The sequence below is a fragment of the Balaenoptera borealis genome, assembly GCF_965194805.1.
Source record: "Balaenoptera borealis genome assembly, chromosome: X".
Taxonomy (NCBI): Eukaryota; Metazoa; Chordata; class Mammalia; order Artiodactyla; family Balaenopteridae; genus Balaenoptera; species Balaenoptera borealis.
In genome coordinates, this window is record NC_138881.1 from 98,192,953 (window position 1) to 98,214,508 (window position 21,556).

Here is a 21,556-nt window from a genome sequence, read left to right on the forward strand (position 1 = left end):
CATTCTTCTATGAGTTCTGACAAATACATAATGATATGCGTCCACCATTACAGTAGAGTTCTATCGCCCGAAAAAAAAAAAAAAAACCCTGTGTTCCACCTATTCATCTCTCCATCCCTCCCATGGAATCCCTGATAACCACTTATCTTTTCACTGTCTCCATAGTTTTCGCCTTTTCTTGCTAGAGTATGTTTTTTTTTTCCAGGTTGGCTTTTTTAACTTAGCAATGTGCGTTTAGGATTCCTCCACATGTACCTTTGTTTTGTAGCTTGATAGCTCCTTTCTTTTATTCTGCACCAAAGTTTGTTTATCCATTCACCAACTGAAGGGCATCTTGGTTGCTTCCAAGTTTTGGCAATTATGAATAAAACTGCTACAAACATGCGTGTACACGTTTCTGTGTGATGGATTTTATGGTAGGAGTATGTGTACCTTCCTACAAAAGTGCCAAACTGTCTTCTGAAGTGTCTAGAACATTTTGCAGTCCCACTGGCAGTGAATGTTCCTGTTGCTCCACATCTTCACCACCATTTGGTGTTGATGGCGTTTTTATTTTAGGTTGGGGGCATATTTCATCTTGCTGCCACTTCCACCACCAGCCCTCTGCCCCTACAACTCCACGGGGGTACTTTTATAATCAACATGCATTGTATTTATGAGTGTCTGAAACCCCAGCAGGCAAAAAAAATGCTCCATTTATTTAATACATATTATGTAAAGCTTTCCTGAAAGTATGTGTACATTTACAGTGGTGATCACTGCAGAAAAATGAAGAATTCAGAACCCAACCGGAAACTCAAGACAAGCTTCAAAAATAGGAATAAAAATTCAAAGACCTTGGAACAGAATTCCAGCATAAAACCCAGGAAATGAAACTACATATTACCCTGTCAGATGGAAGGAAAATGTGACCAAAAGTGGACTTACTGGCCAATTACACGTTTTAGTTTAAATAACTCTACTAGGATTTTTCAAAAAGGTACATCATTTTCATATGGGGGAAAAACTCATTGATTTTTAAAACTGCAACAGAGTAGGTTATAGAAGCAAAAACTGTTGAAAGGAAATTGATGATGATTTGGAAAATGTGGTCCACAGTTATTTCCTTTCAAAAAGAAAATCCTCAATAATTTTAATAATTCCAAAAGCTTTTTACACCTCTAAATCTCAAATGCTGTCATTTCAAAGAAGAAGACTTTACATATCCACCTACATTATTTATGACAAGAAGATCCCATTATACACTTAAATCTTTATTAGGGTTCTAGACTTGAGAACTGATTAATTAATCTAGTGATTAATTTTTTTGTATACCTCTGCAATCTTGACTACCATCACCTGTAAACTTTATATTTCCACCTACATTCTCTTTGCAAGTATCCGTGTGAGCTTTTGTCAATCTTAAGTAGGTGGTCTGCACTTGATAACTGATTAAGCACTCTTTTCAAGACAGCTTGTGTCAAGGAAATGTTCAGAATGTGAAGACTGTATCTTAACACAGTAGAGTCTCACTAAGTGTTTCATAAATTGCTCTGTATCCACAATTCTACTAAAACAGTTATGTCAAGAGTCACCAGTGAACTCCAAATGACCCAATCTGGTGGCCTTTTCCTAGCCTCATTCTGCTTTACTGTATCTATAATACTGGATGATTTCTTTCCAATAAAGTTTTCATTAAAAAAAAATATCCTCCTCCTTTCCTTTTTACATCTCTGAGCACTAAGCCAGGCTTCTCCCCTTTTTCACACCCTAATAGCTGCTACATCAGAGAAGGAACAGAAATAGGTCTGGGAAGAACTACATTCAAATCCTAATCATGTGTCAAATCACGATTAGTCACATAAACGTTTATAGAGTGTCGTTCCTCTTCTATAAGCAGTGAGGTGAAACTACTTACACCCTACCTACATTACAGGGTTATAACGAGGACCAAAACTGAGGAAAAAATTTGGATAAGCATTATTCCTATGAAAATGGATATTACTTACTAATTACTGGTATTAGAAAGCAGTTTTGGTCAGTGCTGCTGTAAAACTCTTTGTACCCCCTTAGGGATCAGACGAGAATGCCAACTGTTCTAGCGGTAGTCATTGTGTAGTGTTTAAAATGCTCATCAAATATCTATATAAGTCCTTTGCATATACTGTTAAGTTCTTGAATGCTGAATAGTAATAAATAAGCAGTGTATACTCTATAAAAAAAAAAACCTGCAAACGTCTATTGCTATGTATTCTGGACTGCATGCATATTCTATTGCAAACATGGACTCACAGGTTGCTCATCGATTCCAGGACCACCTCCACTGCGTGCACAGGCAGGTGGAGGGCCATCCCCACCACCAGCTCTACCAGCGCCACCTCGACCCACAGGAGTTGCTCCTCCGCCTCCAACTCCTTTACCTCTACTAAATGGTATACCATATTCACCACCATTACCTTTGTTAGGGGATCTCCTGGTTTAACTTATGAAGCAGAAATAAATATATAAACCTGACCTCCAAGAAATGATTCTTGAACTGCATGACTTTGATTCTCCAAGGAAAAAGAATCAAATGCTCAAAGGCAAAATTCTAACAAAAGGTTTTTGAGATTTGCTAGTCACAGGTTGTCGTTAACATGCAAATAACTGCATAGCTGTGTACAAGTATGGTGTACTTTTAGAGAATATGACTCTTGACTCTTTAGCTTTCCATTGTGAGCTCACCATCTTATGTTGCTCTTTCAATATAGTGCTTCAATGCAGTTAGCCCTCAGTATCCATGGGGGACTGGTTCCAGGAACCCTGTGGATACAAAAATCGGCAGATACTCACATCCTTTACAATTAGCCCTCTGTATCTGCGAGTTCCATATCTGTGGATGTGGAACCCACGGATATGGACAGCTGACTGCAATTCTTGTCAATTACTTAAAGTGTCATGATGAGGTTCCCTATGGGACAGCTACCTGTCATGAGGATGAATCCTCAAACACTTCTGCTATATTTTCAGTCCACCAAAGAATGCCTTACAGCTGGAAGGAGCTAGTGTCCCTTCTCTTCAGAGCTAAAGCGATTTCAGTCTCTCAAAACAGTTTGTTCAGACTTTATATATGAAAAATACTTTAATTTTAAGCAAAATTTAAAATGTCACCCAATCCAGTCACGCCGAAGTTCCCCTTAAGCTTTCTCTATCTAGGAAATTCCTACAAGTTCCCTTTCACTTAGGAAATGTACCAGTATCCTCTTAAGACTCCAAGCCGGTCTTCAGGTGGATGGATAAAGAAAATATGACGTGTACAGAAAACTGAATATTATTCACCCCTTAAAGGGAAGTAAGAAATACTTGGGTTAAGTATTTAACGCAAGTAAAAATATGCAGTGGTTAAGAATCCGACTGCCAGTGCAGAGGACACGGGTTCAATCCCTGGTCCGGGAAGATCCCACATGCCGCGGAGCAACTAAGCCCGTGTGCCACAACTACTGAGGCTGGGCTCTAGAGCCCGCGAACCACAACTACTGAGCCCGCCTGCCACTACTGAGCCCGTGTGCTGCAACTACTTGAGGCCGCATGCCTGGAGCCCGTGCTCCGAAATACCAGAAACCACCACGATGAGAAGCCCACGCACCGCAACAAACAGCAGCCCCCGCTTGCCACGGCTAGAGAAAGCCAGTGCCCCAACGCAGCCAAAATAAATAAATAAATAATAAAATGAACTTCACACATGAATATCTCCATTAAAAATTTTTTTTATTATCTTTTCAAAGAACCAGCTGTCAATTTTTTTTCTCATTCATTTTTCCTCTATTCTATACTTCATGTAAGCTACGTTAATTTTTGTTTTTATAGTTTTTTTTCTTTCTTTCTTTCTTTCTTTTTTTTTTTTTTTACTACACAGGAGATTTTTCTTTAGGTATAACTGACAAGCAACATTACATTATTTTTTCAGGTGTAAAACATAATAATTTGACATTTCTGTATTTTGTGAAAATGATGACCACAATAAGTCTAGCTAACACCAATCACCACGGAGTTACAATTTTTTTGTGCGTGATGAGAATTTTTCAGATCTACTCTCTTAGCAACTGTTAAATATGCAACGCAGTATTGGTAGCTATAGCCACCATGCTATACCTTACATCTCCATGACTTATATACCTTATAACTGGAAGTTTGTACTTTTGGACCCCCTTTGCGCATTTTGCCCATCGCCCACTCCATGTCTCTGACAACCACCAATCCGTTCTCTGCATCTGTGGCCTTGTTTTTTCTTGTTGTTATCATTTTTTTCTTTCTAAGATTCCACATGTGAGATCGTACACTATTTATCTTTCTCTGTCTTATTCCACTCAGCATAATGCCCTTGAGGTCCATCCATGTTACCACAAATGCAAGAATTCATTCTTTTTTATGGCTGAATAATGTTCCTCTGTGAATATATACACATTTCCTTCATCTATGCATCTGTTGGTGGACACTTAGGTTTAAGCTGCGTTAATCTTAATAACCGTCTTCCTTCTGCTAGCTTTTGGTTTACTTTGTGGATCTCTTCCTGTTCTTTAGTAAAGGGTTAACTAGTTGATTTAAGTTTCTTCTTTTTTAATAAACATGTTTACACATTTGGAATTCTGTAAAAATACTGCAAAATATACCCTACGATTCACTTGTTTAAAGTGAGAAATTACATGGTTTTTACTAGAATCACAAACTTAAACGCTCCTCTTCTAAGTCAATTATAGAATATTTTAATCACACCGAACAAAAAAGAAGCCCCATAGGATTATAAGTCATTCCTATATCCCACCAACAGATAAAGAAGCAGCAGGCCCGAACATGGGCTCATAAGGATAGAACACAGTTCTCTTTGCGAAGTAAGTGGTAAACTCCACCAGAAAAAAAGGCTCTGTACTGTTAAGTTCCATCTTTAACCAGTGTGACATTGGTGCAATATACATGAATATCTTGCAAGCAGACACAAACCACCACAAATAAAAACACAGAACATCTATTTCACTCAGATAAAAACGCACCAGCAGTACTGTCATTATCCAGAGAAAGGCCGACCTCACTGACGTTCCGGGCATGAGGGCACGTGCTCTGGGACGTGGCCCACTGGAGATTTACCCTGCTCCTCTCCTCTGGGTGGACGCTGACGCCGGAAAACGTACCCTGGTCACGTTCACCCGCACCCTGGTAACGACGACTCAGTGGCCCGCGCCTCACAGCCAGTTCCGTGGGAGACAGAAGAAGGGAGGAAGGAACAAGGCGGAAGCCTAGCGTCCAAAGAGGAGGGGCACCGTGAGATACCCTATGCTCCTGCCTCCAGGCACAGACAAGGGTACCCTACCCTGAGCAGCTGTCCGAAAAGAAACGGAGGGGGCCTAGCAGGACACGGCGTTGACTCCGCACAGACGTGCCAACGCCACGGCACGCCTATAGTGCCGTGAGAGCAGCCGAAAAGGCAGAAGACTACCTATCACTACGAGAGCCCGGTGGGGTCAGGGAGCAGGCGACATGCACACAGCCCTCTGCGGCCCGTTGCTTTCACCTGCATTCAACCCCGGGAGCATACATACGCACGCAAAAAGGACGTGTGCTTCCCTCCGCAGACGGGGCGGACAACTTGGGAGCGGCCATCGAGCAACGGTGAGGGCTTTGGCTTTGACTGGGAGAAAGTCCTATCCACAGCGGCACCCCCGAGGCGGTTACAGGGAAAAAGTACAAGAGAAGGGACGTTTTGTACACGCTCTATAAGCGTACGAACACGTGCTTACACACGACGCACGCATGATACACGCGCGCGCCCACGCACACGTTTGTGTACCTGCGTGTTTACGAATGAACGAGTGGAGCAGGGAGCGAGTGAATGAAGCGACGGAACGAGTGGGGGGTTTGAGGCTAGAGTACAGACACAGTCCCATGGAGAGCTCCCCAGAAGGGTCTGCTGAACAGACGGCCCTCCCCAAGGTCATCTGTCTGTGTGGATGGAGGGGAGCCACTGGGATCTACACCTGTCCCAGCAACTCCAAACCACCTCCCTGCACCCCCTACCCCGGGCACTCCACGGCAGAGTGGCTGCCTGACACCCCTGGAGGCGAGCAGGGGCAATCTGCCCCAGCTCCCTGGGTCCCTGTCACTTCCTCCCGCTGCCATAGTGGCCTAGACCCTCTCGGGCCTGCTCCTGAGCCCTTAAGCCAGTTCACGTAGCTGGATGAGAACAGCAGAGAGGCAACCACGCAGGAAGCGGAGAAACCCAGGTCCTTGTGCCACCTCTAGCTCTGAATCAATGTCCCGAGAGAGCTAGGATTCTGCCCGACACGACCCAGATGGATGCCCGTCCCCAGGTGTGCAGACATGACAGGGTCCCGGTCGCCAGGACATGGGGGCCAGGCAACGTGGCCTCAAAAGAACTCCCAGAGGGATGCGGAGATGGACCCACCGATGCACGGATTCCTTGGCATGTCTTTACCTGTGCGCTCCTACTGCCAAGGAGAAGCCCCAAAAGGAAGAGACACCACCTCCCCCAACCCCCCAGTAGGGCCAACCCCACTCGGAAGGCTTGGATGGCTCTTGGGCCTCCCTGGGCCTTTTTTGATCCGCAAAGGGCGGAGGGAGAGGCCGCGCTCGCAAGGGTGCTGGGCATTTCTGGAGCAACAGTGCCATCAAGCGGAAGCTTTTTGAGCACGGCCTCCAGCCCCTGCCTCTGGATACTGTGGGGAAGGCCTGTATCTGTGACGGGAGGAGGGCTGGCTTTGGGGCACTCAGAGGATTCCCGGGCCGAACCTGGCCGCCGGGCACGCCTCCACAGTAGGTGTGGAAGCGACACGCGGCGGGGTTCGGGGCCGGGCTCACCCACCGAGGAGCCCCGGGCGGCCAGGCCCGCCGCGCTCCCCACCCTCGGGGCCGGGCCTCGGCAGCCGCCATGTTGAGGAACAAGGAGCTGAAGCTCCCACCCCAGGGCATCTGGCCCCTGGATCCTGGCTCTCCCTGCAGGAGCGAGGTCGGCCAGTGGGGTCCCTGGGGTCTCAGGGCCACCGGGGACCCAGGACCCGTGGCCGGTGCCCCGGCGGAGGCCCCGGGCCCAGCCACCGTGGACCACGGGGAAAGGGGAGGACGTGGCCGCCCTGTCCCCTGTCGGGGGCAGCACCCTGCACACAGGCTGGAGAACGTTTCCTCGTTAGTGCTTGCTCCCAGACGCAGACGAGGAAGAGTAATGCAGGGGCACTGCACATTCCACTCTCAGTTCGAGCTGTGTTTCGGTTTGTTTACTTTTTGCTCCTGCCAAAGAGAGTCCGGGTCCCAGGCCCCGCAGGATCCCGTTGAGGCCCTTCCTGTGCCGTAGGACACAGGGTATCCAGGACCCACTCGCGATGGGATGGAAGTGGGCCACGATCGGTACGCAGAGAGGGACGGCACCGTCCGCAGCAGGGGGATCCAGGTCCGTTTTCCGCACTCGAGCTCACCTCGGGAACAGGAACTTTGCGGCCGGGGAACGCCCTGTTCCTCGGTCTCCCTCCCCGTGGAGGACCCGGCGGTCCTCTTGTTTGGGGAAGACTCCTGGGATTTTTCACAAGCGGCTCCACGTTCTGCAGGTGCAGCCGTTGGCCCTGGCCAGAGGGCCACACTGAGAGCACCTGCGGCCGGCGACCAGTCAGACCGCGTAGCTACGTCAGGACCCGGCCCCAAGGAAACGCTCTGCCCACGTAAGATCGCCTGACAACGTGTCGGGCGACTCACAGGCGCGAAAGGAAAGGGGCGCGGGGCGGGTTTCAGCACCCTTCCAGGAGGGGTACGTGCGGAGGGAGGGAGGGGTCCAGCCTGGAGACTTGCTCCCAGTCGGAAGCCCTCCCCCCACACCGGACCCCGCCCCGGGACCCGACCCCCAAACCAGCCCACCACCCACCCCCGCCCGGGCAGGTAAGAGCTGGGCAAAGGGCAGGAACGAGCCGCCCCACGGCTTGTTCCAGAAGCGGCCTATCGGGTCAGCCGGGGACTCGAAGGCACCGCCGTGTGCCCAGGAGTATGCACCTCGTTCCTGGCCTTGGCAGACAAGCTGGATGAGGGGTGGTCATGGGGGAGAGGGCAAGCGGGGGAGGCGTTTCTCTCAGTCCAGCAGAGGTGAGCTTCAGGCAGCTTCTTCAGACCTCTTCGGCTTGATTCCCTGGCTGGGCCGCAGGTGCAAGCACAGGGCCGAGACCTGGAGAGCCGGGCCGGAATGCAAGCCGGGGCCTTTCCTTCTCCTCGCTGAACTGAGGCACAGGGCCTCGTGGGGAGAAAGCTGAAGCCTGCTGCAAATGCATGGCCCGGGGGTCCACTCGGCGGGGCTCTGCTCAGCTCCTCTCCTCTCGTGTCCTGCCCTCTCCTCTCCGGGAGCCGGGTCCGGGAGCCCTCGGGACGGATCGGGACGGGACGGGCCGGGCCGGCCAGGCCAGGCCAGGCCAGGCCAGGCCAGGCCAGGCCAGGCCAGGCCAGGCCTGGGCCAGAATCCCGGAGACCCTGGGAGATGGCACCGCAGCCACCGATTAGACTCTTCGGCTCAGGTGAAGGGCTCCTTCTGCGGTGGCTCCTGCGTCCCGCCAGCGCCGTCCCCTTCTGGACTCGGACTGCCAGCTCTGGCTGGGCCTCGGGAGCCCTGGGCACTGGGTAGCCAGGCTCCACGTGTCGTCTCTGAGCTGGACGGAAGAAGGTCACTGGGCCCGCCTCGGCCGCTGCCGCCAAGGGCGGCAGAACTCCCGTTGCCCGCGGTGGTCTCTGGCTGGGCCGCACCGCGGCCCAGAGAGGCTTCCGGGGCCCTGGGCCCGCCCAGGCCGAACGTGCTCTGGCTCCGAGGGGAAGGGGCACGCGGCCAAATGCCCGCAGAACCCCGGCCTGGCCTCCTTCGGAGCAGCTTCCTCTAGGCCCGCCCAGACGTGGCGGCCACCAGGGTCCACCGAGACTCCACTTCCTGTAGCCCCACACGCCAGGCGGCCGGGCTGTGCGCCCTGTGCCACTGCCCGTCTCTGGAGCCTCCACGGCACCGCCGGGCCTTGGGCCATGCTTCCCGCCCCTTCCCAGGCGGAGCTCGGAGCTCTTGACTTCCCGGGGCCACTGTCCAGTGTTCCCGACTTCAATCCCTTGTCACTCCTCCCCAGGAAGGGACGGTACAGGGTTCGCGGGATCGGCGGACCCGTTCCTCTTGATGGCAGTATTGCACCACGAACGGCAACCTGCCCTTCCCCTTCCCCTCCCCCAGGCCCTCTCCCTCTGCCCTTTGCCGAGGGAAAAACGAAATGCCAACCCCTGCCCAACCTGGCAAAAGCAAGATGGCTCATCAACCTGGCCACTTCAGAGGGGCGCGCCTCAACGTCTGGCCCTCCATCCTGCGGGGCCTCGTCTCTGCGGGGTCCTCTTAGCCTGCCTTTATGACTCCCCATCCAGGCACCCAGCCGTGGACCGGCAGCTGTGTCTTTAGCAACCCACATTTGCCTAGGACCTCGGGAAACACTCCGAGTGTGAGCACAGAGATCCAGTCACGTCCGGGCGGTGCCTGGCGAGGCACCTTCTCATCAGTCACCGAGGGGCAAGCAGCCCGACGCAAAGGGCCGGCAGCCCACAGGCACAGCCGCGGTGCAGGGCGAGCTCGGCCTCCTATGGCAAGACGATGGACGGCCCCCGAGGACCTGGCATTTCTTCCACGGCGGCCCGGGGGCGGGGGGTGGGAGTGGGGTTTGGTGTTCAGGCGTGGACGGTGGCACACACGGGGCAGTCGGAAGGGCGGCCGGGCGCTGCCCCAGAGACGCCGGAGCGGGTCAGTCTCCTGACACCGCCCAGGGGAAGGCCAGGGATGGGAAGACACCCCCGGGGTGGGTGTGTGGGTGGGTGTAGGCTCCCGCCAGCTCGCTGTGCTTTACACCTCGGAGCGACTGGGAGCCACCGGGGACTCCTCTTCAGTTTCTTTCCGGTGCACTGGGGAAGGCGGTTTAGACACAGGTTCCTGCCCTTAAGCGTCCTCTCAGCGCCTGCCTGGTTGCGCTGACTTGGGTGGAGGGCGGGGTGGGCCACTGGGGGCACTGCCGCCACCGGCCCCACCCGTGTTGGCTGAACGAACACACTCTGGATGCCAAGTGCTCCGGGGACACGAGGCCTTGGAAAGAGAAGAGAGCCCTGGTCCACCGCCGCCTCGGGAAGCACCACGCGTCCTCCGTGTTGGAAAGAACCGGAGGCACGGGACGGGACGGGACGGGACATGATCGCGTCTTCTCTCCTTCTCCCTCGGTTTTTGTTGTTGTTGTTGTTGTTGTTTTAATTATTTATTTATTTTTGGCTGTGTTGGGTCTTCGTTTCTGTGCGAGGGCTTTCTCCAGTTGCGGCGAGTGGGGGCCACTCTTCATCGCGGTGCGCGGGCCTCTCACTGTCGCGGCCTCTCCCGTTGCGGAGCACAGGCTCCAGATGCGCAGGCTCAGCAGTTGTGGCTCACGGGGCCTAGTTGCTCCGCGGCATGTGGGATCTTCCCAGACTAGGGCTCGAACCCGTGTCCCCTGCATTGGCAGGCAGATTCTTAACCACTGCGCCACCAGGGAAGCCCCCTTCCCTCAGTTTTGTCTCAGCACGCCTTCCTCTCTTTCTCTAACTCCGAATCTGCTGTGCCCCCGGGCCTTGGCAATTCTTTCAAGCCGCGGTACTGAGGTGCGTCGAGGAGAGAAAACCCAAAAGAGCCCCACCGTGCTGAGTGCACGTCTTCCGGGACCCTCGCCCCACGCCGGGGGACTTGACTCGACGCCCAGATATTACCGTGAAAGGCTCTTGGGATGGCCAAACAGGGTCCTGTGGAAGGCAGGGTCACCCCAGAAATGCCACGCTGCCCTTGCTGCTCGAACCCTGCCTCCGCCCTTTGGTAACCACGAAACGTCAGCCACGCCGCCGACCCGTGTGCCGTGACGCCTCGCTAAACCACGGCGCCACACGCTCACCAGCCCGCCTGGAGAAGCCTTCAATTACTTTGAGCCCAGGGTAGGAGGCGTCCTCCTCACGGCAAGACTGTTTCAACAGAAGACAGGAGGGAGCAGGAAGAAACAGAGACAGAAAGAAAACACCTCCGGCTGCTGGTCACGCACCCACTCAGGCGACATTTCCCACACGGAAGAAGGGACGTACACCTCCTGAAAGGCCCCACACCGTCAAGTTCCTTGGTTTGTCAAGAGGCAGACTTGCGGAGCGCAAGGAGCCCTACAGCGGGCTGCCCCGAGCCAAACCTCCACGCCGCCCAGCGGGCGCCCCCTCTTCATAATCCCGCAAGGGCACGTTCCCGAGTCCTTCCTGGCTTGGTGGGAGGGCCATGGTGGAGAGAGCTGGGCCCAAGAGCGATCAGGAGAGGACGGGAGGAACAGCCATCACGGGCTCCACTCAAAGCACAGGAGGCAAAAAGCCCACGAGGCCTGGCTCTCCCTCACACGGTCTCCCACCACCGGCCCCCACGTCGGGCTGGGCTGGCACTGCTGCTTCTCGGGGGTGAGGTGGGGCGCCGAGTGATCACGTCCCGGGCGGTTGGCTTCACGGAGCCTGGAGCCCAGACCGGGTCCCGGTGCCGGTGCAAGCGGCCCGGGCCCGATCCCTTTCCACTCTCCCCGCTCCCGCAGGACACTGACCTCAAATGCTACGTACCGATCACCTAGGGTAACCGTACACAGATGCTCTAGATGCTCGTCCATGCACCTCTTTCTTCCGGCTCCCCAGTCAGGACCTGACTCGAGAGCCTTTCCTACCATGGCCAAGAACTCCGGCACAGTACACCCGTGTCCCCGTGCCACGATCCCACCTGGGAGTCCCTGCTTCTTGAGCCTTGCTGAATGAACTACCAGAATCACTGACTTTTTCCTATGGTGAAATAGACTCTTTCGGAAGAGGGAAGGGAAGAGAACACAGAGCTCGCACTCACCCAGCACACCAGCGCCTGGAGATGACCGACGTCCCCGATTTCCCTCCTCCTCCTTTCCTTCCGCTCTGCCTCCTCTGCAACGAGAGAGAGCCGAACGCCCATCACTCAGTGTGGCACCGCCACGGTGCTTGTGAAGGGGGGGGGAGGAGGGGGGAGGGGGGGGAGGAGGGGGGAGGGGGGGGAGGAGGGGGGAGGGGGGGAGGTGGGGGGAGGAGGGGGGAGGGGGGGAGGTGGGGGGAGGAGGGGGGAGGGGGGAGGGGGGAGGAGGGGGGAGGGGGGAGGGGGGAGGAGGGGGGAGGGGGGAGGGGGGAGGGGGGGAGGGTCCGCGTACACCCCCGCCCGCGCAACCTCGAGAGACAGTGCCTTCGGTTCCTATTCCTACCGGCACCCCCGGCTCAACCAACAACTTCCAAACAAGGCGCAAGTGTGAAGAATCAACTCCACTCGCCCTTCGGAAATGGCACGGATGCCATCCGAGGCAGGGGGGCCGTCAGACGGAAGCAGTTTGTACACAAAGAAGCGTGTCCGGTGAAACCCTTGATCCCGTCATCCTCCAAAATCTCTTTCCGGTGGGAAGCACAGCCATCACCCTGGCGTTTACAGGCGGGGAGCTCGTCTCCTCGGCTCTGCACCCGTGGGACTATGGCGGGACAACCCCAGGTATCTTGGCAAGCCCGCGCGCGTCCTCCACAACTGACCAGCCGTTCCTAGGACGCGTGGGTCAACGGGCACCGACTCGTCTCCCCTCTGGCCGCACACAGGTCCACCGCATGGACTTTCCGGGCGTAAGGGCACGTGCTCTGGGACGTGGCCCACTGGAGATTTACCCTGCTCCTCTCCTCTGGGTGGACGCTGACGCCGGAAAACGTACCCTGGTCACGTTCACCCGCACCCTGGTAACGACGACTCAGTGGCCCGCGCCTCACAGCCAGTTCCGTGGGAGACAGAAGAAGGGAGGAAGGAACAAGGCGGAAGCCTAGCGTCCAAAGAGGAGGGGCACGTGAGATACCCTATGCTCCTGCCTCCAGGCACAGACAAGGGTACCCTACCCTGAGCAGCTGTCCGAAAAGAAACGGAGGGGGCCTAGCAGGACACGGCGTTGACTCCGCACAGACGTGCCAACGCCACGGCACGCCTATAGTGCCGTGAGAGCAGCCGAAAAGGCAGAAGACTACCTATCACTACGAGAGCCCGGTGGGGTCAGGGAGCAGGCGACATGCACACAGCCCTCTGCGGCCCGTTGCTTTCACCTGCATTCAACCCCGGGAGCATACATACGCACGCAAAAAGGACGTGTGCTTCCCTCCGCAGACGGGGCGGACAACTTGGGAGCGGCCATCGAGCAACGGTGAGGGCTTTGGCTTTGACTGGGAGAAAGTCCTATCCACAGCGGCACCCCCGAGGCGGTTACAGGGAAAAAGTACAAGAGAAGGGACGTTTTGTACACGCTCTATAAGCGTACGAACACGTGCTTACACACGACGCACGCATGATACACGCGCGCGCCCACGCACACGTTTGTGTACCTGCGTGTTTACGAATGAACGAGTGGAGCAGGGAGCGAGTGAATGAAGCGACGGAACGAGTGGGGGGTTTGAGGCTAGAGTACAGACACAGTCCCATGGAGAGCTCCCCAGAAGGGTCTGCTGAACAGACGGCCCTCCCCAAGGTCATCTGTCTGTGTGGATGGAGGGGAGCCACTGGGATCTACACCTGTCCCAGCAACTCCAAACCACCTCCCTGCACCCCCTACCCCGGGCACTCCACGGCAGAGTGGCTGCCTGACACCCCTGGAGGCGAGCAGGGGCAATCTGCCCCAGCTCCCTGGGTCCCCGTCACTTCCTCCCGCTGCCATAGTGGCCTAGACCCTCTCGGGCCTGCTCCTGAGCCCTTAAGCCAGTTCACGTAGCTGGATGAGAACAGCAGAGAGGCAACCACGCAGGAAGCGGAGAAACCCAGGTCCTTGTGCCACCTCTAGCTCTGAATCAATGTCCCGAGAGAGCTAGGATTCTGCCCGACACGACCCAGATGGATGCCCGTCCCCAGGTGTGCAGACATGACAGGGTCCCGGTCGCCAGGACATGGGGGCCAGGCAACGTGGCCTCAAAAGAACTCCCAGAGGGATGCGGAGATGGACCCACCGATGCACGGATTCCTTGGCATGTCTTTACCTGTGCGCTCCTACTGCCAAGGAGAAGCCCCAAAAGGAAGAGACACCACCTCCCCCAACCCCCCAGTAGGGCCAACCCCACTCGGAAGGCTTGGATGGCTCTCGGGCCTCCCTGGGCCTTTTTTGATCCGCAAAGGGCGGAGGGAGAGGCCGCGCTCGCAAGGGTGCTGGGCATTTCTGGAGCAACAGTGCCATCAAGCGGAAGCTTTTTGAGCACGGCCTCCAGCCCCTGCCTCTGGATACTGTGGGGAAGGCCTGTGTCTGTGACGGGAGGAGGGCTGGCTTTGGGGCACTCAGAGGATTCCCGGGCCGAACCTGGCCGCCGGGCACGCCTCCACAGTAGGTGTGGAAGCGACACGCGGCGGGGTTCGGGGCCGGGCTCACCCACCGAGGAGCCCCGGGCGGCCAGGCCCGCCGCGCTCCCCACCCTCGGGGCCGGGCCTCGGCAGCCGCCATGTTGAGGAACAAGGAGCTGAAGCTCCCACCCCAGGGCATCTGGCCCCTGGATCCTGGCTCTCCCTGCAGGAGCGAGGTCGGCCAGTGGGGTCCCTGGGGTCTCAGGGCCACCGGGGACCCAGGACCCGTGGCCGGTGCCCCGGCGGAGGCCCCGGGCCCAGCCACCGTGGACCACGGGGAAAGGGGAGGACGTGGCCGCCCTGTCCCCTGTCGGGGGCAGCACCCTGCACACAGGCTGGAGAACGTTTCCTCGTTAGTGCTTGCTCCCAGACGCAGACGAGGAAGAGTAATGCAGGGGCACTGCACATTCCACTCTCAGTTCGAGCTGTGTTTCGGTTTGTTTACTTTTTGCTCCTGCCAAAGAGAGTCCGGGTCCCAGGCCCCGCAGGATCCCGTTGAGGCCCTTCCTGTGCCGTAGGACACAGGGTATCCAGGACCCACTCGCGATGGGATGGAAGTGGGCCACGATCGGTACGCAGAGAGGGACGGCACCGTCCGCAGCAGGGGGATCCAGGTCCGTTTTCCGCACTCGAGCTCACCTCGGGAACAGGAACTTTGCGGCCGGGGAACGCCCTGTTCCTCGGTCTCCCTCCCCGTGGAGGACCCGGCGGTCCTCTTGTTTGGGGAAGACTCCTGGGATTTTTCACAAGCGGCTCCACGTTCTGCAGGTGCAGCCGTTGGCCCTGGCCAGAGGGCCACACTGAGAGCACCTGCGGCCGGCGACCAGTCAGACCGCGTAGCTACGTCAGGACCCGGCCCCAAGGAAACGCTCTGCCCACGTAAGATCGCCTGACAACGTGTCGGGCGACTCACAGGCGCGAAAGGAAAGGGGCGCGGGGCGGGTTTCAGCACCCTTCCAGGAGGGGTACGTGCGGAGGGAGGGAGGGGTCCAGCCTGGAGACTTGCTCCCAGTCGGAAGCCCTCCCCCCACACCGGACCCCGCCCCGGGACCCGACCCCCAAACCAGCCCACCACCCACCCCCGCCCGGGCAGGTAAGAGCTGGGCAAAGGGCAGGAACGAGCCGCCCCACGGCTTGTTCCAGAAGCGGCCTATCGGGTCAGCCGGGGACTCGAAGGCACCGCCGTGTGCCCAGGAGTATGCACCTCGTTCCTGGCCTTGGCAGACAAGCTGGATGAGGGGTGGTCATGGGGGAGAGGGCAAGCGGGGGAGGCGTTTCTCTCAGTCCAGCAGAGGTGAGCTTCAGGCAGCTTCTTCAGACCTCTTCGGCTTGATTCCCTGGCTGGGCCGCAGGTGCAAGCACAGGGCCGAGACCTGGAGAGCCGGGCCGGAATGCAAGCCGGGGCCTTTCCTTCTCCTCGCTGAACTGAGGCACAGGGCCTCGTGGGGAGAAAGCTGAAGCCTGCTGCAAATGCATGGCCCGGGGGTCCACTCGGCGGGGCTCTGCTCAGCTCCTCTCCTCTCGTGTCCTGCCCTCTCCTCTCCGGGAGCCGGGTCCGGGAGCCCTCGGGACGGATCGGGACGGGACGGGCCGGGCCGGGCCAGGCCAGGCCAGGCCAGGCCAGGCCAGGCCAGGCCAGGCCTGGGCCAGAATCCCGGAGACCCTGGGAGATGGCACCGCAGCCACCGATTAGACTCTTCGGCTCAGGTGAAGGGCTCCTTCTGCGGTGGCTCCTGCGTCCCGCCAGCGCCGTCCCCTTCTGGACTCGGACTGCCAGCTCTGGCTGGGCCTCGGGAGCCCTGGGCACTGGGTAGCCAGGCTCCACGTGTCGTCTCTGAGCTGGACGGAAGAAGGTCACTGGGCCCGCCTCGGCCGCTGCCGCCAAGGGCGGCAGAACTCCCGTTGCCCGCGGTGGTCTCTGGCTGGGCCGCACCGCGGCCCAGAGAGGCTTCCGGGGCCCTGGGCCCGCCCAGGCCGAACGTGCTCTGGCTCCGAGGGGAAGGGGCACGCGGCCAAATGCCCGCAGAACCCCGGCCTGGCCTCCTTCGGAGCAGCTTCCTCTAGGCCCGCCCAGACGTGGCGGCCACCAGGGTCCACCGAGACTCCACTTCCTGTAGCCCCACACGCCAGGCGGCCGGGCTGTGCGCCCTGTGCCACTGCCCGTCTCTGGAGCCTCCACGGCACCGCCGGGCCTTGGGCCATGCTTCCCGCCCCTTCCCAGGCGGAGCTCGGAGCTCTTGACTTCCCGGGGCCACTGTCCAGTGTTCCCGACTTCAATCCCTTGTCACTCCTCCCCAGGAAGGGACGGTACAGGGTTCGCGGGATCGGCGGACCCGTTCCTCTTGATGGCAGTATTGCACCACGAACGGCAACCTGCCCTTCCCCTTCCCCTCCCCCAGGCCCTCTCCCTCTGCCCTTTGCCGAGGGAAAAACGAAATGCCAACCCCTGCCCAACCTGGCAAAAGCAAGATGGCTCATCAACCTGGCCACTTCAGAGGGGCGCGCCTCAACGTCTGGCCCTCCATCCTGCGGGGCCTCGTCTCTGCGGGGTCCTCTTAGCCTGCCTTTATGACTCCCCATCCAGGCACCCAGCCGTGGACCGGCAGCTGTGTCTTTAGCAACCCACATTTGCCTAGGACCTCGGGAAACACTCCGAGTGTGAGCACAGAGATCCAGTCACGTCCGGGCGGTGCCTGGCGAGGCACCTTCTCATCAGTCACCGAGGGGCAAGCAGCCCGACGCAAAGGGCCGGCAGCCCACAGGCACAGCCGCGGTGCAGGGCGAGCTCGGCCTCCTATGGCAAGACGATGGACGGCCCCCGAGGACCTGGCATTTCTTCCACGGCGGCCCGGGGGCGGGGGGTGGGAGTGGGGTTTGGTGTTCAGGCGTGGACGGTGGCACACACGGGGCAGTCGGAAGGGCGGCCGGGCGCTGCCCCAGAGACGCCGGAGCGGGTCAGTCTCCTGACACCGCCCAGGGGAAGGCCAGGGATGGGAAGACACCCCCGGGGTGGGTGTGTGGGTGGGTGTAGGCTCCCGCCAGCTCGCTGTGCTTTACACCTCGGAGCGACTGGGAGCCACCGGGGACTCCTCTTCAGTTTCTTTCCGGTGCACTGGGGAAGGCGGTTTAGACACAGGTTCCTGCCCTTAAGCGTCCTCTCAGCGCCTGCCTGGTTGCGCTGACTTGGGTGGAGGGCGGGGTGGGCCACTGGGGGCACTGCCGCCACCGGCCCCACCCGTGTTGGCTGAACGAACACACTCTGGATGCCAAGTGCTCCGGGGACACGAGGCCTTGGAAAGAGAAGAGAGCCCTGGTCCACCGCCGCCTCGGGAAGCACCACGCGTCCTCCGTGTTGGAAAGAACCGGAGGCACGGGACGGGACGGGACGGGACATGATCGCGTCTTCTCTCCTTCTCCCTCGGTTTTTGTTGTTGTTGTTGTTGTTGTTTTAATTATTTATTTATTTTTGGCTGTGTTGGGTCTTCGTTTCTGTGCGAGGGCTTTCTCCAGTTGCGGCGAGTGGGGGCCACTCTTCATCGCGGTGCGCGGGCCTCTCACTGTCGCGGCCTCTCCCGTTGCGGAGCACAGGCTCCAGATGCGCAGGCTCAGCAGTTGTGGCTCACGGGGCCTAGTTGCTCCGCGGCATGTGGGATCTTCCCAGACTAGGGCTCGAACCCGTGTCCCCTGCATTGGCAGGCAGATTCTTAACCACTGCGCCACCAGGGAAGCCCCCTTCCCTCAGTTTTGTCTCAGCACGCCTTCCTCTCTTTCTCTAACTCCGAATCTGCTGTGCCCCCGGGCCTTGGCAATTCTTTCAAGCCGCGGTACTGAGGTGCGTCGAGGAGAGAAAACCCAAAAGAGCCCCACCGTGCTGAGTGCACGTCTTCCGGGACCCTCGCCCCACGCCGGGGGACTTGACTCGACGCCCAGATATTACCGTGAAAGGCTCTTGGGATGGCCAAACAGGGTCCTGTGGAAGGCAGGGTCACCCCAGAAATGCCACGCTGCCCTTGCTGCTCGAACCCTGCCTCCGCCCTTTGGTAACCACGAAACGTCAGCCACGCCGCCGACCCGTGTGCCGTGACGCCTCGCTAAACCACGGCGCCACACGCTCACCAGCCCGCCTGGAGAAGCCTTCAATTACTTTGAGCCCAGGGTAGGAGGCGTCCTCCTCACGGCAAGACTGTTTCAACAGAAGACAGGAGGGAGCAGGAAGAAACAGAGACAGAAAGAAAACACCTCCGGCTGCTGGTCACGCACCCACTCAGGCGACATTTCCCACACGGAAGAAGGGACGTACACCTCCTGAAAGGCCCCACACCGTCAAGTTCCTTGGTTTGTCAAGAGGCAGACTTGCGGAGCGCAAGGAGCCCTACAGCGGGCTGCCCCGAGCCAAACCTCCACGCCGCCCAGCGGGCGCCCCCTCTTCATAATCCCGCAAGGGCACGTTCCCGAGTCCTTCCTGGCTTGGTGGGAGGGCCATGGTGGAGAGAGCTGGGCCCAAGAGCGATCAGGAGAGGACGGGAGGAACAGCCATCACGGGCTCCACTCAAAGCACAGGAGGCAAAAAGCCCACGAGGCCTGGCTCTCCCTCACACGGTCTCCCACCACCGGCCCCCACGTCGGGCTGGGCTGGCACTGCTGCTTCTCGGGGGTGAGGTGGGGCGCCGAGTGATCACGTCCCGGGCGGTTGGCTTCACGGAGCCTGGAGCCCAGACCGGGTCCCGGTGCCGGTGCAAGCGGCCCGGGCCCGATCCCTTTCCACTCTCCCCGCTCCCGCAGGACACTGACCTCAAATGCTACGTACCGATCACCTAGGGTAACCGTACACAGATGCTCTAGATGCTCGTCCATGCACCTCTTTCTTCCGGCTCCCCAGTCAGGACCTGACTCGAGAGCCTTTCCTACCATGGCCAAGAACTCCGGCACAGTACACCCGTGTCCCCGTGCCACGATCCCACCTGGGAGTCCCTGCTTCTTGAGCCTTGCTGAATGAACTACCAGAATCACTGACTTTTTCCTATGGTGAAATAGACTCTTTCGGAAGAGGGAAGGGAAGAGAACACAGAGCTCGCACTCACCCAGCACACCAGCGCCTGGAGATGACCGACGTCCCCGATTTCCCTCCTCCTCCTTTCCTTCCGCTCTGCCTCCTCTGCAACGAGAGAGAGCCGAACGCCCATCACTCAGTGTGGCACCGCCACGGTGCTTGTGAAGGGGGGGGGAGGAGGGGGGAGGGGGGGGAGGAGGGGGGAGGGGGGGAGGTGGGGGGAGGAGGGGGGAGGAGGGGGGAGGAGGGAGGAGGGGGGAGGGGGGAGGGGGGAGGAGGGGGGAGGGGGGAGGGGGGAGGGGGGAGGGGGGGAGGGTCCGCGTACACCCCCGCCCGCGCAACCTCGAGAGACAGTGCCTTCGGTTCCTATTCCTACCGGCACCCCCGGCTCAACCAACAACTTCCAAACAAGGCGCAAGTGTGAAGAATCAACTCCACTCGCCCTTCGGAAATGGCACGGATGCCATCCGAGGCAGGGGGGCCGTCAGACGGAAGCAGTTTGTACACAAAGAAGCGTGTCCGGTGAAACCCTTGATCCCGTCATCCTCCAAAATCTCTTTCCGGTGGGAAGCACAGCCATCACCCTGGCGTTTACAGGCGGGGAGCTCGTCTCCTCGGCTCTGCACCCGTGGGACTATGGCGGGACAACCCCAGGTATCTTGGCAAGCCCGCGCGCGTCCTCCACAACTGACCAGCCGTTCCTAGGACGCGTGGGTCAACGGGCACCGACTCGTCTCCCCTCTGGCCGCACACAGGTCCACCGCATGGACTTTCCGGGCGTAAGGGCACGTGCTCTGGGACGTGGCCCACTGGAGATTTACCCTGCTCCTCTCCTCTGGGTGGACGCTGACGCCGGAAAACGTACCCTGGTCACGTTCACCCGCACCCTGGTAACGACGACTCAGTGGCCCGCGCCTCACAGCCAGTTCCGTGGGAGACAGAAGAAGGGAGGAAGGAACAAGGCGGAAGCCTAGCGTCCAAAGAGGAGGGGCACGTGAGATACCCTATGCTCCTGCCTCCAGGCACAGACAAGGGTACCCTACCCTGAGCAGCTGTCCGAAAAGAAACGGAGGGGGCCTAGCAGGACACGGCGTTGACTCCGCACAGACGTGCCAACGCCACGGCACGCCTATAGTGCCGTGAGAGCAGCCGAAAAGGCAGAAGACTACCTATCACTACGAGAGCCCGGTGGGGTCAGGGAGCAGGCGACATGCACACAGCCCTCTGCGGCCCGTTGCTTTCACCTGCATTCAACCCCGGGAGCATACATACGCACGCAAAAAGGACGTGTGCTTCCCTCCGCAGACGGGGCGGACAACTTGGGAGCGGCCATCGAGCAACGGTGAGGGCTTTGGCTTTGACTGGGAGAAAGTCCTATCCACAGCGGCACCCCCGAGGCGGTTACAGGGAAAAAGTACAAGAGAAGGGACGTTTTGTACACGCTCTATAAGCGTACGAACACGTGCTTACACACGACGCACGCATGATACACGCGCGCGCCCACGCACACGTTTGTGTACCTGCGTGTTTACGAATGAACGAGTGGAGCAGGGAGCGAGTGAATGAAGCGACGGAACGAGTGGGGGGTTTGAGGCTAGAGTACAGACACAGTCCCATGGAGAGCTCCCCAGAAGGGTCTGCTGAACAGACGGCCCTCCCCAAGGTCATCTGTCTGTGTGGATGGAGGGGAGCCACTGGGATCTACACCTGTCCCAGCAACTCCAAACCACCTCCCTGCACCCCCTACCCCGGGCACTCCACGGCAGAGTGGCTGCCTGACACCCCTGGAGGCGAGCAGGGGCAATCTGCCCCAGCTCCCTGGGTCCCCGTCACTTCCTCCCGCTGCCATAGTGGCCTAGACCCTCTCGGGCCTGCTCCTGAGCCCTTAAGCCAGTTCACGTAGCTGGATGAGAACAGCAGAGAGGCAACCACGCAGGAAGCGGAGAAACCCAGGTCCTTGTGCCACCTCTAGCTCTGAATCAATGTCCCGAGAGAGCTAGGATTCTGCCCGACACGACCCAGATGGATGCCCGTCCCCAGGTGTGCAGACATGACAGGGTCCCGGTCGCCAGGACATGGGGGCCAGGCAA

The 21,556-nt window shown here is 58.2% G+C and overlaps 2 protein-coding genes across 7 annotated transcripts in view; one reads left to right on the plus strand and one right to left on the minus strand.

The window, feature by feature from the left end:
* Positions 1–2,281, plus strand: part of LOC309620745 (uncharacterized protein) — a 37,175-nt gene extending 34,894 nt beyond the window's left edge. Inside the window, exon 4 of the transcript XR_014239601.1 lies at positions 765–2,281. The gene's annotated coding sequence lies outside the window, so the exon portion shown is untranslated. The remainder of the gene's footprint in view (positions 1–764) is intronic.
* The window catches only part of LOC309620715 (uncharacterized protein), an 84,576-nt gene extending 64,956 nt beyond the window's left edge, over positions 1–19,620 (minus strand). For all 6 annotated transcript variants that reach the window (XR_014239598.1, XM_082377585.1, XM_082377583.1 and 3 more), the window contains exons 1-2: positions 19,498–19,620; positions 11,891–11,964 (exon numbers count right to left, since the gene is read on the minus strand). Coding sequence is in view for 5 of the 6 variants with exons in the window: in XM_082377585.1 (XP_082233711.1) it covers positions 11,891–11,964; positions 19,498–19,599 (176 nt within the window). In the remaining variant the exon portion in view is untranslated. The remainder of the gene's footprint in view (positions 1–11,890; positions 11,965–19,497) is intronic.
* Between the last annotated feature and the right edge of the window lie 1,936 nt (positions 19,621–21,556).